The sequence below is a fragment of the Nanorana parkeri genome, unplaced genomic scaffold, assembly GCF_000935625.1.
Source record: "Nanorana parkeri isolate BGI_ZX_2015 unplaced genomic scaffold, ASM93562v1 scaffold566, whole genome shotgun sequence".
NCBI lineage: Eukaryota > Metazoa > Chordata > Amphibia > Anura > Dicroglossidae > Nanorana > Nanorana parkeri.
In genome coordinates this window covers 150,053-166,092 of record NW_017306834.1, presented here as the reverse complement: position 1 = coordinate 166,092, position 16,040 = coordinate 150,053, and the positions used below count along the sequence as shown (strand labels likewise).

General features: G+C 43.6%; 1 protein-coding gene across 1 annotated transcript in view; it reads left to right on the top strand.

Moving 5' to 3' along the window:
• Window positions 1–14,780, top strand: part of ATAD2 (ATPase family, AAA domain containing 2) — a 48,435-nt gene extending 33,655 nt beyond the window's left edge. Inside the window, exons 23-29 of the mRNA XM_018562211.1 lie at window positions 782–941; window positions 2,840–2,962; window positions 7,477–7,623; window positions 8,632–8,967; window positions 12,459–12,592; window positions 12,799–12,927; window positions 14,543–14,780. Coding sequence (XP_018417713.1) covers window positions 782–941; window positions 2,840–2,962; window positions 7,477–7,623; window positions 8,632–8,967; window positions 12,459–12,592; window positions 12,799–12,927; window positions 14,543–14,578 — 1,065 coding nt within the window. The 3' untranslated portion in view covers window positions 14,579–14,780. The remainder of the gene's footprint in view (window positions 1–781; window positions 942–2,839; window positions 2,963–7,476; window positions 7,624–8,631; window positions 8,968–12,458; window positions 12,593–12,798; window positions 12,928–14,542) is intronic.
• The last annotated feature ends 1,260 nt before the right edge of the window (window positions 14,781–16,040 follow it).

The window sequence follows — 16,040 nt, the reverse complement described above, 5'->3', positions numbered from 1 at the left end:
TTTCAGATTTTCTTTTTAAAATAGTCTGTTTCCCTTGAGGTTGATTATTCCTTTTGATGACGCCCCTTCATTTTAGAAACCCTACTGATAAGAAATTCAAATTTGAAAAAAAAAATTTTTCTCAATTTACTCTTAACATAATAAGCTTTTCTACCCCTGCTGGCCACTGTTCTCATTTTCCAGACTCTAGCTACCTGGTCGAAGACGTCTGAGTGCTAACCCAGCGGCTGCGTGTGTTGACTCTCATCTTATTGATTGTGTCAATCAAATGACTGAGTCTGACTGCCTGTCTGGAGTAATCATTTTCCTCTATTCAAATTCTCAGAGCTATTTGCCTTTAGTGCTGGTCAGCGGAGCCTCAATATATAAGACACTTTTACATTTGCCCTATGTGGGAGACCATTTAATTGGCTTGCCTAGTGTCCATTTCTCCTAGAGACACCAGCATAACCTACTTCTCAGAATTCTTCACACCTGTGTCCCTCAATGGATTTTATAGTAAGAACAAAATCCTATTTTTCCAGCCAACAGCGCTGCTGCCTTGACATCCAAGGGCCTCTGCCCACACACTGTATGTAGGAAAAGGGCTTTTGTGAGATTTAGTTCTGGGGTCCTGCTGGCATAGGTAAGCACTGCACTCCCAGCAGCTGCACCTACAAAAAGTTTAGAAGCCTGTTATGATGTCACAGGGGGTAAGTTTGGGTCATGCTTTTCCAAATCATTTAAAGTGATTATCTGTAGAAGAATTTTTGCTAAGAATCTGTTCTATATATTTCCTCAGGTTCCAGATTATGTCACAGTAATTGCCCAGCCAATGGACCTCTCAACTGTTATAAGCAAAATTGACCTGCACAAGTATCACACTGTGAAAGAATACTTAAGAGACATTGACCTTATCTGCAGTAATTGCCTGGAGTACAATCCAGACAAGGACCCAGGAGGTAGGTTACTATATTGGCCGTCTGTTGATCAATCCCCTTGATGTAACCTGCACGTAATCAGTTTTCAATGAGAACTTTCCGCATTTGCTAAAGGAGAACTATGGGGTTAGGGCTTTTCCCCATAGTTCCCCTTAGGGTAACGGGAGGAGACAAACTAGCGTCCTCCCGTCACCCTAAGCTCAGTATACCGCGAGCTACAGCTCGCGGTATACTGAGACGCTGAAGCGGATCCCGACAATTATGTCTGGATCCGCTCAGCTGCGTTAGTGACAGCTGGCTCTGCCTATCTAGAGTCACTGCACTCCCAGCAGCTGCACCTACAAAAAGTTTAGAAGCCTGTTATGATGTCACAGGGGGTAAGTTTGGGTCATGCTTTTCCAAATCATTTAAAGTGATTATCTGTAGAAGAATTTTTGCTAAGAATCTGTTCTATATATTTCCTCAGGTTCCAGATTATGTCACAGTAATTGCCCAGCCAATGGACCTCTCAACTGTTATAAGCAAAATTGACCTGCACAAGTATCACACTGTGAAAGAATACTTAAGAGACATTGACCTTATCTGCAGTAATTGCCTGGAGTACAATCCAGACAAGGACCCAGGAGGTAGGTTACTATATTGGCCGTCTGTTGATCAATCCCCTTGATGTAACCTGCACGTAATCAGTTTTCAATGAGAACTTTCCGCATTTGCTAAAGGAGAACTATGGGGTTAGGGCTTTTCCCCATAGTTCCCCTTAGGGTAACGGGAGGAGACAAACTAGCGTCCTCCCGTCACCCTAAGCTCAGTATACCGCGAGCTACAGCTCGCGGTATACTGAGACGCTGAAGCGGATCCCGACAATTATGTCTGGATCCGCTCAGCTGCGTTAGTGACAGCTGGCTCTGCCTATCTAGAGGCAGAGCCAGCTGTACCCGCCCCGTCCGATCTGCCAGTCAGCGATGGCTGGGAGGGGGGTATCCAGCCCCTCCCCTGTCACGGCAGAGAGCCGTGACCGGATCGAGAGGTAAGCGAATGTCGGTATGTGTTCGCTCACCTCCCGATCTACTGAGCCGACCTGTGACAGTCTCATTGTCACAGGTCGGCTAGAAAAGCACTCACCTCATAGTTCTCCTTTATGTCCTCTGAATAACTGCAGAGCTGTGTTCTAAGGTGTTGGTGGGATTTGGAGTTGTATTTACAAATGGTACCTTTTTAAGTGCCTCTTTTTTGGTAAAATGGTTTAAACCAGTCGGGTTTTGTATGGTGTTTTATGAGCACCATCCTGGGTAAATGCTGTAAAGGAACATAAATTCCATTGCTGCCTACAGGAGAGCTGTGCGGGGTAGAGGTCAAACCTTCAAACAAGGCAGACTAAAAAAAATGGTGAGTCTAGTGTAAAATTACACTATTGGAATTTAGAAAGTCAACCCTTGGTACCACCAAGAAATCAATGCCCCCTCATCGAACTGCATTTTTTTCACCTTGGGAGAATATTTAACCCCAGAGCACACAGTGACGGAAACTTTTCTGATTTTGTATATTTTCCTGTATGCTGATGCTCTTTAATGCTTGTGCTTTCTAGGGTCTGGCTGCATCACTGGCTATCTTAAGCAATGCTGGAATTATCTTAATTGATGCTTTCTATGGCGTCTTTAACATATCGCCCTCTACTTGTTTGTTTTTTTACTTCATGGTTGCTTTAATCCAGAATTACCCACTTTGTGCGCTAATAAGTCCTTTTAGTATGCACTTTGCCAAATGCCATGATAATGATGTACACCTGTGCGCATTCCTAGTTCTCAAACTCCACTGTCAAACTGACAGAATTGGACTTCATGTTGAGTTTGCTGATTCATATGTTCACTGTTAAATTTGGTCTGGGCATCTAAGCTTTAATTCCCTTTCTCACCCATTAGATCGGATGATCCGCCACAGGGCATGCAGTCTAAAGGACACAGTTTATGCAATGATTAAACAGGAGCTGGATGAAGAATTTGAGAAGCTTTGTGAAGAAATTCAGGAATCTCGCAAAAAGAGGGGTAAGCCTAATTTTTTATTTTTTTTTCCTGGAAATTTAGGATTTACATTTTATTTATTTTTTCCCCTCCCGCCCTCTATGTAGTGATAAGTCTGTCCATATGTTTGGAAATGAGTCTTTGGTCTTTATTCGGTGGTGTTTCTCCCAATTCAATGCTTCATTGGGGCTTGTTCACATTAGGATCCCTTCCATGCATTTTGCTGTTTTTTTGCAGAACAAGCAAAATGCATAGGTTTAGGAAAATGTATTAATTGGCCCCATTGATGCCACCATTTTTGGGAGTGTTGACCTCCAATTCTTCGTGTGTGTGTGTGTGTGTGTGTGTGTGTCCTTATCTGTACTTGTAATGCATGCACATGCTTTTCAAAAAGCTTCAACAGTCTGTTTTTCAGTTCGAGTCATTGGGTGAGAGAGTTGGTATTCTATGAGGAGCTGCTACAGCTGAGCTTCTACCAAGTAGTTGGGAAAACCTGTCATAAGTGGGCTCTGAGGGGACTGCTGCTTTCACTGGTGGTGTCACCCCAGTGGATAGAGAAATGCATTTGTGATTAGTCAGTTGCATTGGATAAGCATCTCTGCCTAGCCTGTATGTATGTATGTATGTATGTATATGTATGTATATGTGTGTGTGTGTGTGTATATATATATATTAGAAAATGTTCCTCTATAACGTGCCAGGCTGTGACAAGTGGGCTCCAAAATCCATGTTGTATGGCTTGCTGGGGGTATTGGTTTAATTCCTGTTTTGGCTTCGTTATTTTCCACACTTTGGCTTGAAATGTATCAAAATCTGGAGCAGCTGTGCATGGCAACCAGTCACCTATCACTTTCTTCAGTTAAGATTTGGAAACGAAAGAGAGAAGCTGATTGGTTACCATGCACATCTGCTCCAGTTTTGATAAATTCCCTTTCACTATGTTTTACATTTCCCAAGTTATTCACAGATTTTATGTACAGCCTTGAAATCAATTTAAAGCTAACCTGTGCTCTCCAGCAGCACATAACCTCCTCTTGCTTTCACTTCCTCTCTGCTGCCCGAACTCCTAGGAGTGAAAAAATCCCTGGGTAAGCTCTTGGCAGTTTCTCAGGGCCATTTGGTCTTCCAATTACTAGTATTGTCATATAAGGGAGTGATTTATATTCTCTATACTGTGAATATGTTCTTTTGCTTTTGGCAAATAATTGGGGAGTAGAGGAAAATAGGATTTCGGAACGTAAATTTTTTTTCTCACAATCCATTGAGGGACACATCTGTGAAGAATTCTGAGACGTAGAGTTATGCTGCTGCCTCCAGGAGAAACTGACACTAGGCAAAAAAATAAGTCTGCCCCTTTAAAAAGAACAACCTCTTCCACCTGTCAGTTGTAGCAAGCGGTATGAAAGGATGTTTGAGTAACGGAAGCATGATTCTGAATTGCCCTGGTAGAATGAGGAGAAATGGGAAAAGGAGGAACCTTATCCTGCAAATCAAGCTTGAATGAATACCTGAAGAATCCACTCCCAATGACTAATGAGAGCTGTGGTTGACGGAAACAGACAGCCGACACAATATCCAAATAAAAACAAATTTCCTTAGGATGAACAGGAACTGGACAAAGTGGCGGTCGAACAATGTCTTCATTTAAATGAAAGGACAAAACCACCTTGGGTAAAAAGTAGGACTGCAGAAATGAACGATCCCTCGATTAATCATTAATTTTTTTTTTGATCGATCAAAATTATTTTGATCGGTACTCACCTCTCCGCCGGCTTCCGGGTCTTCTGGGAGTTCCTCGGAGATCCAGTGACGTCACGGACATCGACTTTACCGGACTCCTCCCCCTTCCCCAAGTGGCTGTCGGCTAACAAAGTGTCAAGGATCTGCTCTGCGGCGTCGCTCCTGCAACGCTCGGCCCCTCCAGCAGCGACGTCACCCCACGTCGTCACTGGCTGAAGCCGCCACCTGAAGCCGGCTCCCTCGTTAAGAACGAGGGAGATTCAATTGCTCGGCGTTCAATCAAGGAGATTGAACGTGGAGCAATTGCTCTCTCCCGCCATGCTGCACTTCCACCTTGAGTGGGTCCTCTTCCTCGGATGATGAATAGGGACTCTCCCAGTCTCCTCGGGATACCTGTGGCTGGCTTCCTCTACACTCGTACTGTCTGCAAAAAAGGCAAGTAACCTAGCAGATCTTCCTGCATTGAAGTGATTAAGGAACTTGGGTATACTGCCACCTAGTGCTGGAACTTGTTACTGTTTATTGCCATCTACTATACTAAATACCATTCATTCTGCATTGTGAACCATTTGTCAGAAATTACAGCCACCAACTTTACTAGACCTACCTTTTAATTATTATTTCCTTGAAGACGCATTGTATGAGGTTAGTACACTGCAAATAGTATCCGCAATACCAGATACTAACTTTTAACCCTGTATGGTGGTAATACAGAGGTTAAGATTATTAAAGTGGTATATGATGTTTGTGGGATCTGCGCCCCCCTCACCTCCTATAAAGAGGGTAATAGCAGTAACCCCAGCCTGAACCACCCTCTAAATCCACCTGGGCTGTGCTGCCATATCCGCATTTGCGATCCAGCAGCATTTGGGGAGGAATTGTTACAGTCCGTGACGGCTAACTAAGAGAAGGGGGGGAGGAGTCCGGTGACGTCTATGTCCGTGACGTCACCGGACTCCTTCCCCTTCGTTAACGACGCAGATCATAATGGAAACCAGTGGGATTTTGAAGGCAGGCTTTGACTATTGGGAAAACTCTACCCATCCAGTGTCGGGGGTGGTGGGGGCAGGGGGGTTAAGTGAAGGTAGGTGAAGGCTTCCACTTTATCTGAAACTAAATTTAGGGTGTACCTGTGCTTCTTTTTAATTATTTATTTTGTAATTTAAATGTTCCCGCGTTGGGGTGGAGTGGGGCCCCATTACCATACTCTGGGTAATGATTCTCACTGCTGTGCTGTATGTGTATAGGCCAATGTAGTTGGATCTGTATGTGCGTTTATAATCGATTTAAAAAAAATTTCGATGAATCGAACACAAACATTTTAATCATTACCAGCCCTAGTAAAAAGGAAACCTGAAAAAGTCTGTCACCACCATCTGCTATCACATGGGGGGGCTTGTAAGCCCCCCCATATGATAGCAGTCAAAGTAAAGTAAAAAAAAATACTTTTTTAAAATAAATCTAATAATAATAACAAATTTTAAAAGTCCCCCGCGAGCACGCGCGTCGCCACGTAAACACGCGTCGGGTGCGCCTACGTATGAAAACGACGAACGCGCTACACATGCTGGGTATTGCCGCGCGCGCTGGAGTGAGAGCAATAATTCTAGGGCCTTATTTTGGGGGTATCTCTAAATTGATGACCTGTGGGGGCTTTTAAAGCGTCTTCTGTGGACTTTTTGGGGTACTGCAGTTTTTCGCCGTTTCACGGACGCACACAATTTGTAAACTGGGCATGTTGGGTATCGTTTTACTCGTTGTAACCCCATCTTTTATATTTCATTTTAAAAATGGGTATTTTGTTGTGTTTTGGGGCATTTAATTTTATCGCTAAATTTTGGGGTTTAATAAGGAGTTGCGCTAATATTGCGCAACATAAAAATGTGCAACTACCACCATTATATTGTATAGGGTCTTGGCATATATTTTTGGCAGAAAATATATAATGTGTGGGGGTTTTAAGTCCTTTTCAGGCCTAAAATGTGGAATATAACATGGGTGCAAAAAAATGGGGGGGAAAAAAAGGCCTCAGTCATGAAGGGGTTAAAGAGGTTGTGGAAAATGTAAATAAAATCAGCCGAATCCCACATTTAAAAAAAAAAAAAAGCATTTAGCCAAATAGGTGTCTAAAAGCGAGCAGCCCAAGTAAATATGAGAGAAAACACCAATCTTAAAACATTAGGTAAATACCTTTTTTATTTATTTTTGAATAAAAAATAAAATGATAAATAGGACCACTGCCAGATGCAGCCCAAGTACTGAGACCAGATATGACCTGCTTCATGACGGCTAGGCAAACTTCCAGGATTTAGCTTATCCGGCATCAGTCTGTTTTGCTAGCTCGAGACTTCCAGGATTTAATATGCGGTATGAGTAACATTTACAACGAAGAAACAAAATATACTAAAATAATAAAGCATAAGAGAAGGAAACATCCATTCTTCTGAAGACACTAAGCGAAACTGGCAGGTGTCCATTTCTCCTGGAGGCAGCAGCATAACCCTACGTCTCCGAATTCTTCAGAGCTGTGTTCCTCCATGGATGATGAAGAAAGGTGAGTAGTTGCAGCCAGGGATGGGGGAATGAAATCAAACTTGTTGCTTTGTCCTGCATGGGCAAATCACAGGTTTGCTTCAATATGCAGGTATTGGATCCTACTCTTTGCAACCTGTTCACGCAGGTGTTACTATGACCATCTTCTTACTCTGGACAAGATTGGAATATGATTTTGGAGAATTTGCCTAACTAAGCCGGGTTTTCTTTCCCAGATTGAAATGATCTTTCTTTCTTCAACACAGGTTTTTCTTCTGCGAAATACGCACCTTCTTATTACCATGTTCTTCCGAAGAACACAAATACACCCGATGGGAAGAAAATGGACACTGAGGGATCTGAAAAACCGACTGGATCTGCAACTCCTGTTGCTGCCAGTACACCCAGTACAGGTGTGTTTTTGGACTTTATCCTAGATGTCACACAAGTAGCCAAACATTGAATTAAACTTCACACCAATGAATGTCACATTCTAGCTTTGACTTAAGTTTGTATACTTGTAAAAGTGCGCATCCTCACTTGTAAAGTGTACTCATGTGTAGCTAGAAGTATATCTACACATGAGCACGGAGAGCACATTAAAAACAAATATCTACTCCAGCTAGAGATGAGACACCAGTGAACGCAACTCCATATTAAATGCGTTTTTAAGATGCAAGCATTGTAAGTACAGTAAATTCCATTTTCCGGTACCCATGGATTGGTAGATGCCGGATAACTGTAGATTCTGTGAGGGTAATCTTTGACGGACATGTAGTTTTAAAGGGACTACTTGCCGATGCCAATTACCGATACATGTGACATTTTGAAAAAAAAATTCTAAAACACAGACTCATGATTTTTAGGGCAGTCTCACCAGGGTTAAATACAGATGTCCCCAGACCAGCACCATAGATCCCACCGTAGCTGCACCAAACATCCCACCAGAGCAGAAGGCTGCAATCTCAACTGGGTGACACGTGGATCTCTGCAGGGCTGTTAGTTAATTGGATGGGGGCCGGTGTCTGGGGCTATCCATGGTTGTGAAGGAGGAGCAGGATGTATAGAAACGGACAGCGACAGCTTCTGAGGTCCCGGCGAGCGCTGGAACTCGGCAGCTGCTGCGGTTTAAAAATTGAAAGGGCCGGTATTGGCCTTAAAAATAGAGGCATTTTCACAAGTACACATGAAAATGCCTGGCATCGCCCCCGATACCGATACTAGTATCGGGACATCACTAGTTTAAATTATATAAATAAAAAGCTGAACCCTGCCATTGTTATATGGGTTATCCCTACCGCAGTAATTGCCACCATTACTGGGTGGCTTGGTCTGTTAGATGTTAAAAAAAAAAATCCTGATTTTACCCAGATACTTGCTGTTCAAACTAAAATGTTATCTACTTTTCCCTATAAATACAGGAAAGAGAAAGCACAGACGACGAAGTCGCTGGAGCTCTGGTATTTGTCCTAAAAAGAGGAAGCCATCAGCCGTTCGTAATAGCAGAACTGAAGAGGCAGAAAGTGAAGCAGACCAAGATCCTAAAGAGTCCAGCCTAGATCTGACGGAGATGGAACTCCTAGATGATTCCTCAATGGAAGCAGAACAGTCTTATCTGGACATCAATAATCTAGATAAGGAAGCTGGGAATGTTCCTCCTCATACAGATTCTTCTAAAGCCCCGACCGACGAGTTGGAAAAAAAACACGAGGAAGTCCCTGCAGCAGTGCTAAATGGTGATCACAGAGACTTAGATGGTATGTAAGGGAATCTTACTGTTGTAACTGCTAAAAGTGGAGCTCTGCCCAAAACCTAGTGATGCATTTTCTTTATATGGTGCTCAAACTCTCCTCTTTGCTGTCTGATATTGACATATTTATTGTGCTGGTTGAAGGAGAGGAAAGTGTTGTGAAGAATGGGGTTCATCTATTATAACTCTTTATTAAACTGGATCTGTGGTCTGGCTTAAGCTGGCCATACACCTATAGATTATGTGCAGATTGTCTATGGTCAGATGGAAAGTGCAACAGATTCCTCCATCTATGGTAAACTGTGAATGGAGGAATCTCCTACTGGGCCAAGCTTCAGTATCTTGCTAGTCTTCTCCGCTGGCTTTTAAAACACCTGAACAATGCCGGCATCCAATCAGATTGTTCAGGTATTTTTAGAGCCAGCGGGGCCGACCAGCAAGATACTGAAGCTTGGCCCCGTGGGAGATTCCTCCATTCACACAGTTTAGCGTAGATGGAGGAATCTGTTGCACTTTCCATCTGACCATAGAAAGTCTGCAGATAATCTATAGGTGTATGACCAGCTTTAGGGTAGGCAGTTCTTGATATGCTCAGCATACTTGCACATTGACACTTGCCTCCGTGTGTGTGTTTTTTAAGCCATCACCTTTGCCTGCCATCTTCTCCACTTCCTCCAGGTGCCGTGTCTTCTGTTTGCCCATTTGGCAATAACATTTGCCCATGCTGTAAATATACACTGCACTGTGCATGCGCTGCAGGTAGTGCACACTGGATTCTACATCTGCAGAAATTCACTACAACAGACTCTTCTCTTGGCCTCACGTTGTCCAGAACTAGACCCAGATACTCGCAAGTATTTGTTCCACAGAAGAACCTGCCGATTCTCTGGCCTCAGATTTGAGCTCTCCAGTCTAGGAGTCGTGTGACTCCACTTTTGCATAAGTCTTGGATTTGTTAGTAACCTCCTTTTTTTTTTTTTTGGAGGCGGTCCTGTTTTACCCAAACCCAGGGGTGTGGACATTTTAGAAAAAACTACTTGTCCAAGGACTAAAGCGGGGGCCGAATCTACTTGTCCCTCATGACAATCTACTTGTCCTGATACAAAAAAATAATTTTAACCAAAACCTTTTGGTTTTTTTGTTACCTCCTTTTTTTTTTTTTTGGAGGCGGTCCTGTTTTACCCAAACCCAGGGGTGTGGACATTTTAGAAAAAACTACTTGTCCAAGGACTAAAGCGGGGGCCGAATCTACTTGTCCCTCATGACAATCTACTTGTCCTGATACAAAAAAATAATTTTAACCAAAACCGTATTTAGCAGTGCTAAGTAGCACTTCTCATTGGTCAGTGCCGTCAGGTGACTGCGTTGACCATTTGGCAGTGCCATTATTTTCTAATGACACCCCAGTCATGCCAGGCAGATTGTGCGTTTTCCTGCTGCAATACTGCCCTGCCCGAGCGGTTGCACACGATTGCAGTTGAAAACACTGCGTGTTTATTCGCATGCAGATGGGGACAGCGGAGCTGGTTTTCATTTTAAAAATTTTTTATTTACTTTGTAAAAAAAATTTCATTTGTTTTATTATTTTTCCTTAATCGCCTTTTTATTTAGATACATTTTTAATATTTTTTACTTTTTCATTTTAACTATTTAACTGTGCTATCACACAGCGAATAATAATCCTGTCTGATAGCATTTGGAGGTGACAGGTACTCTTTATTGACCCTGTCACCTCCGACACAGGAGTTCTAGCATAGCACTGTTGCTTGAACTCCTGTGATAGGAACGAGCATCGGCCGCCGGGGACAGAGGCTGAGGGAGGTGACAGAGCCTGTCACAGCTCCACTGTCTGGCATCATCACGGCTCCACGCCCCCAGCCACGTCATGGCTCCACGCCCTCCGCTCCGTCGCTAGTTCTCAGCGATCCGTCCCCACCCCGCTCTCGGCGCTTCACGCCCCCTGCTCGCAGCGGCGCTCGTTTAAGAAAAAAAACCCAGCCCTGCTACTTGTCCGTAGCAGGGCTAAAATAGTGACCAAACAACTTGCCCGGCGCCCAGAACTACATGTCCCGGGTGTCGGGCGATACGAATTCCACACCCATACAAACCTCTTTCTAGTGTTGTGGGACAAGTTCAGTCTTGGAACAAACTGATTAATTTGACTCCTATGACATGCTGGCTCAGGAATCTTGAGTCTGCTACTGGGCAAGCCGTTCATTCCTTTTGTTTAGGGGCTTCCTTACATTGCATGCCAGTGCACTCTGTTAGCACAGGGGACTTGGTTGTCATAAGTGTCTTGTCTGCTTATAGACATTTTGGAACTTTGGGTGATCTGGCTGTCTCTGTAGGCCGGGACCATCCTACTGGAGGTTCATCCAATCTGAGTCCAGTAGGGCAAATGTACTGTGGTGATGGTGGTGTGTCGACCATCAGGGAAGAACCAGAATGCAATTGAATCCTGTCCTGGGCAGAACTGTATGTTGCAGCTTTGACCCACCGTATACATCCCATGCATTTGACAATTTGAAGGCAGACTTCCTCACCTGGCAGCATATAGACCTGGGGTAGTGGTCTATACACACTGTTGTTGAACCTGGAAGCAAGTCCTGGAACACTTTAAACTGGAGAGATGGGCTCCAGGTATAGGGATCCACTAGTGGAAGCGGTGCTCTCGTGCAGGAGTAGGCAACCTTGGCACTTTAGCTGTTGTGGAACTAGAAGTCCCATGAGGCATTACATGCCTCTGACAGCCACATGCATGAAACCAAGAGGCATTATGGGATTTGTAGTTTCACCACAGCTGAAGTACCAAGGTTGCCTATTCCTGCACCAGAGCATCCACCACTTCTAGTGGATCTGAATATCTGGAGACAAACCTGTCAAGTTTGTTGTTCTGGTGGTTCAGTGGCTCAAACACTGATCTATGGCTTTCCTCCTGTGAAACGTCTTCCTTGTCTGGATCTTTTGTCCCAAGGACCAATTTAACCATTCTGCTCAGGGGTGTGGACTAAAGTGGGAGCCTGATCTACTTGTCCCTCATCATCTACTTGTCCCTCATCATCTACTTGTGGTGATGCAAAAAAATAATTTTAACCGTGCTAAGTAGTGCTTCTTATTGCTCAGTGCGGTCAGGTGACTACGCGAGTGCCTGCAATTTGTGAACAGAATTCGAAATCCGCAGTGCTGTGCTGGATGACAGTATGGGGTACAGATGGTACACCCATACGAATGAAATGTGACAGATTTCTCAGAGCAAATCTCAGGTTCTTGGGACATAATACTCTGATCTGCACCGTCTCTGGTGGCGGTCCTTGTAGATTCAAGGTGTGTGCGGTTTTTTTTGTTCAGGTAATTGGCTGATTATCTGGTGACTGTAACACCCGTGTGGGTCGGAGCTCTCATGAGAGAGTTTTTGATCAGAGCGCCAATGTTATAATTGATCCTTCTGTTAGAAAGTAAAATGTAATTCTTGTTTCAATTTTAAATGTTGCCTTTTAGATGTGTGTGTTCTGAGAATGACTCGTGGAAGACAAATCCAAGTGGAACAGCAGAACCTCATCAGTGTGGATACAATTATGGATGTCCTCTCGGAGCCGGTGCCAGCCTTGCATGTGGATCACCAGAGCCTCAAGGCAAGTTTTACGCTCGAACAGTGTGCGTTTTATGCATGTGCAAATTAAGCCCGAACTTCATCTGTGTACTTGTTCCATATGGGTGACCCTAAATTCCAACCCTCCTAGTGCTGCAAACAGAGTTGTTGTTTTTTTGGGGGGGGGGGGTGGTTTATCTAAATGGATACATTCTCTTTCAACATTGTAAATGGGTTATTTATTTTTAGGACTTGCTGGAAAAAGCTGTGAATAAAACAAACGGATATAACATACTGCAGCTGGAAAAGTTATACGCAGTGCTGAGCCAGTGTATTTACAGACATCGTAAAGACTATGACAAGTCTCAGTTAATACAGGTATTCTATCATTTTTACCACAGTGTCCCTTTTTAAGTTGTAAGATTTGATGTGGTATCTGTACCTTCACCTTATGCAGAAATGTTGTACATTAATTGGTTCTTAACCAGACAGCAGGGGATGGCGCAGGAAATGGTGGGTAGATGATCACTTTATAGAAATTATTTAAAGGGAAATTCTATTAATTGCCTGGAACATTCTGCCTGCTCCTGCTATTACATTTTACTGTATGCGTAACCCACCTCCACCTTGCTAGCCGCTTTATCGTCCATACACTGCACTACAGCCCAACATTGAGTATCCAGCATAACACTCGCAAATAGCGAGTGCTCATTGGTCGGCATGGTGTCATGACCAGAAGCGCTTCTCATTAGTTAGCGTTGATGGGAACAGGTGAGTCTCCATTTGGAGGATATATTCTGACATTGGTAGGTGCCGATCTGGTCCAGATTGTTTACTTAGAGTGAAGTAATGATGAGGATAATGGTTTTAGGAGCTTGTATTTATGGCGGAGTGCAGCCTGCCTGGTAAAATACTTTCCTTCACGTTCCAGTGATCTTTGCAGTGGGGTTGTGCTGTAAAGGCTGTGCCGCTCCTGGCATGGTGAAGATCGCTGGAACGGGGGGATACAACTACCTTCACTCATCATATATCTTGTAGCATTAATTATTATTCTTTATAATATAGTATTTATATAGCGCCAACAGTATGTGCAGCGCTTTACAATATAGGGAAGACGGTACAATCACAATACAGTTCAAGACAAGATGGTAAGGAGGGCCCTGCCCCTGAGGGCTTACAATCTAAAAGGGAGGGGCAAGTCATACATGAGGAGGGAGCTATGTGGGGATGAATTGTTTGAGAATGTGATGGTTCAGTGGTTAGGTCGAGGTGGGATAGGCTTCCCTGAAGAGATCAGTCTTTAGGGATCGCATAAAGGCAGTAAGAGTGGGAGATAGACAGGTTGGGGTAAAGAGTTCCAGAGGATGAGAGACTCTAGAGAAGTCCTGGAGGCGAGTATGGGAGGAGTTGACAAGGGAGCTGGAAAGCAGGAGGTCTTCGGATCAGCGGAGTGGACGGTTAGGGTGATACTTCGAGACCAGGTTCTGGGGGGATGCAGACACTGAGCGGTTGGTTAGGTGAATGAGTCTAGCAGCTGCATTTATGATAGACTGAAAAGGGAGGAGCCTGTGTAGAGGTCATCCAATGAGGAATGAGTTGCAATAGTCGAGACGGTAGTGTAAGAAGTGTTGTGACATCCAGACTGATATGTCAGTAGATTAGTGACACGCAAGGTCACGGGGGGGGGGTTCATGTTTGGGACGGTTATTTGTTACTTCAAGGACTGCAGACACGACCTCTGGGTGAGATTAGAATATTGTGGAGTAACACGTCCCTTCCTTCTCATGTCCACACTACACTCAGTGATTTATAACAAGACTGTGTTTGTCTTCTAATGTGTGAATTATTGCCACATTCTCGCTTATGTACTGTTGTAAAGTCTAGTTAATTAAAGGCCTGTAACTTGTTTTTTTTTTTTTTTTTTTTTTTCTTAATTAAGTCCCTTTAAATTTTTTTTTTTTTTTTTTTTTTTTCTGCCTTTTTATTTTTTTAGGAAATGGGACAAGAAATGGCAAATTTTCGCATCTGAGATCACAACTGTATCCATTTCAAATTGCCTTAATGTCTTCTTTAATATATGCAATGTTTACTTGTACATATATACACACACTGTAACATGTGAAAAATTGGGGTTATTTTCATAGGATATGACATCGTACTGTACATATTGATGTTGGTGATATTTTACCTTTTTTGTGCGTATGCTAAAAATAAAGATGGCAACACCGCAGTCCGGCAACATTGAACACCTAGAGATGTGTGCCGAGGAAAATATGGAGTCTTCCATCTGGCCACTAACATGGATTTCTAGGCCATTGATCTAGAACAAGCATTGAGCAAATGGTCAGAAACCCTGATCTGCATACTTCTAGGTTAGGGACCCAAAGATTGAATCTATAGGATTAGCATGATGCCAGTCATACAGTAAAAGCAGGCTCTATTTCTTACAGAGGAGTCTTCTTTTTAGCTTTAGAGTATATTTGGGAGACCCCCGGGTACTCTGTATGTATGCAGTGACCGTTCCGCTTGGAGGGTTTGTGCTCTGGCTGCCCTGTGCAGTGGGTGCCTCTTAAGCTCACTGCATTGTACTGAGGAATAAACAAGGAATCTTTTAGGTCTTTGGCAAAGGACAGGTTTGCCTAAAAGGAGAGTGGTACTTTTAATAACACTTTAGCTCTGTTAATATTTTTAGGAACACCAAGAGACTTGTATGAGGCAATACATTTTGTCTCTCCTTTCCCTGTACTTTCAGGGCTATTTATCAAAGGCTTGGGCCAGTATATACATTTACATTAACTGTTTGCACTCTGTAAAGTGAGAGATGTCTTCAGATCTGGATTGGCTAGAAGGAAAGTAACAGGAATGCCTGTAGATGAGCAATTCCCCTTCCACATTCAGGTGTCTAACTAGGGATGCACCGATACTAGTATCTGTGCCGATACCGAGTATTTGGGCGATTTACTCTGTCAAATGCTCTACCGATACCGGAACTCAGTCAGAGGAAGATTTCCTCTGACCTGCAGTGCCGTAGGGGGAACATGGAGCCCTGCTTCCCAGCCAATCAGCATGGAGTCGGCTGTTCGACCAATCGGGGATGCGGGTCATTACTCGCCGCCCAACTTCCTGACCAGGAAGCCGGCTCGATGCTGGGTTGGCTGAGAAGCCGTTTTCCCGGCCAAACAACATGGAGCCAGCTTCTCGAGCAATCGGATTGCCCGGGAAGGCGGCTCCATGCCAGCTGAAGTATCAGTACTTGGTATCGGCTAGCACTGAAAGCAAAATATCGGTACTCTTATACCGAAAAACGGTATTGGTGCAATCCTACTGGAAACACATGGAATGACCAGCAGTAAGCTGAATTCTACTTTGTAGTAACAGGTGTTCACTACAAACATCCATCCATTTCTATACTGCACTCATGGAATCACTGGTATACCTGCTTCTGGAGGTTAGATGAAGACTTTCATATGGGTAGTAATTTAAGAATGTCT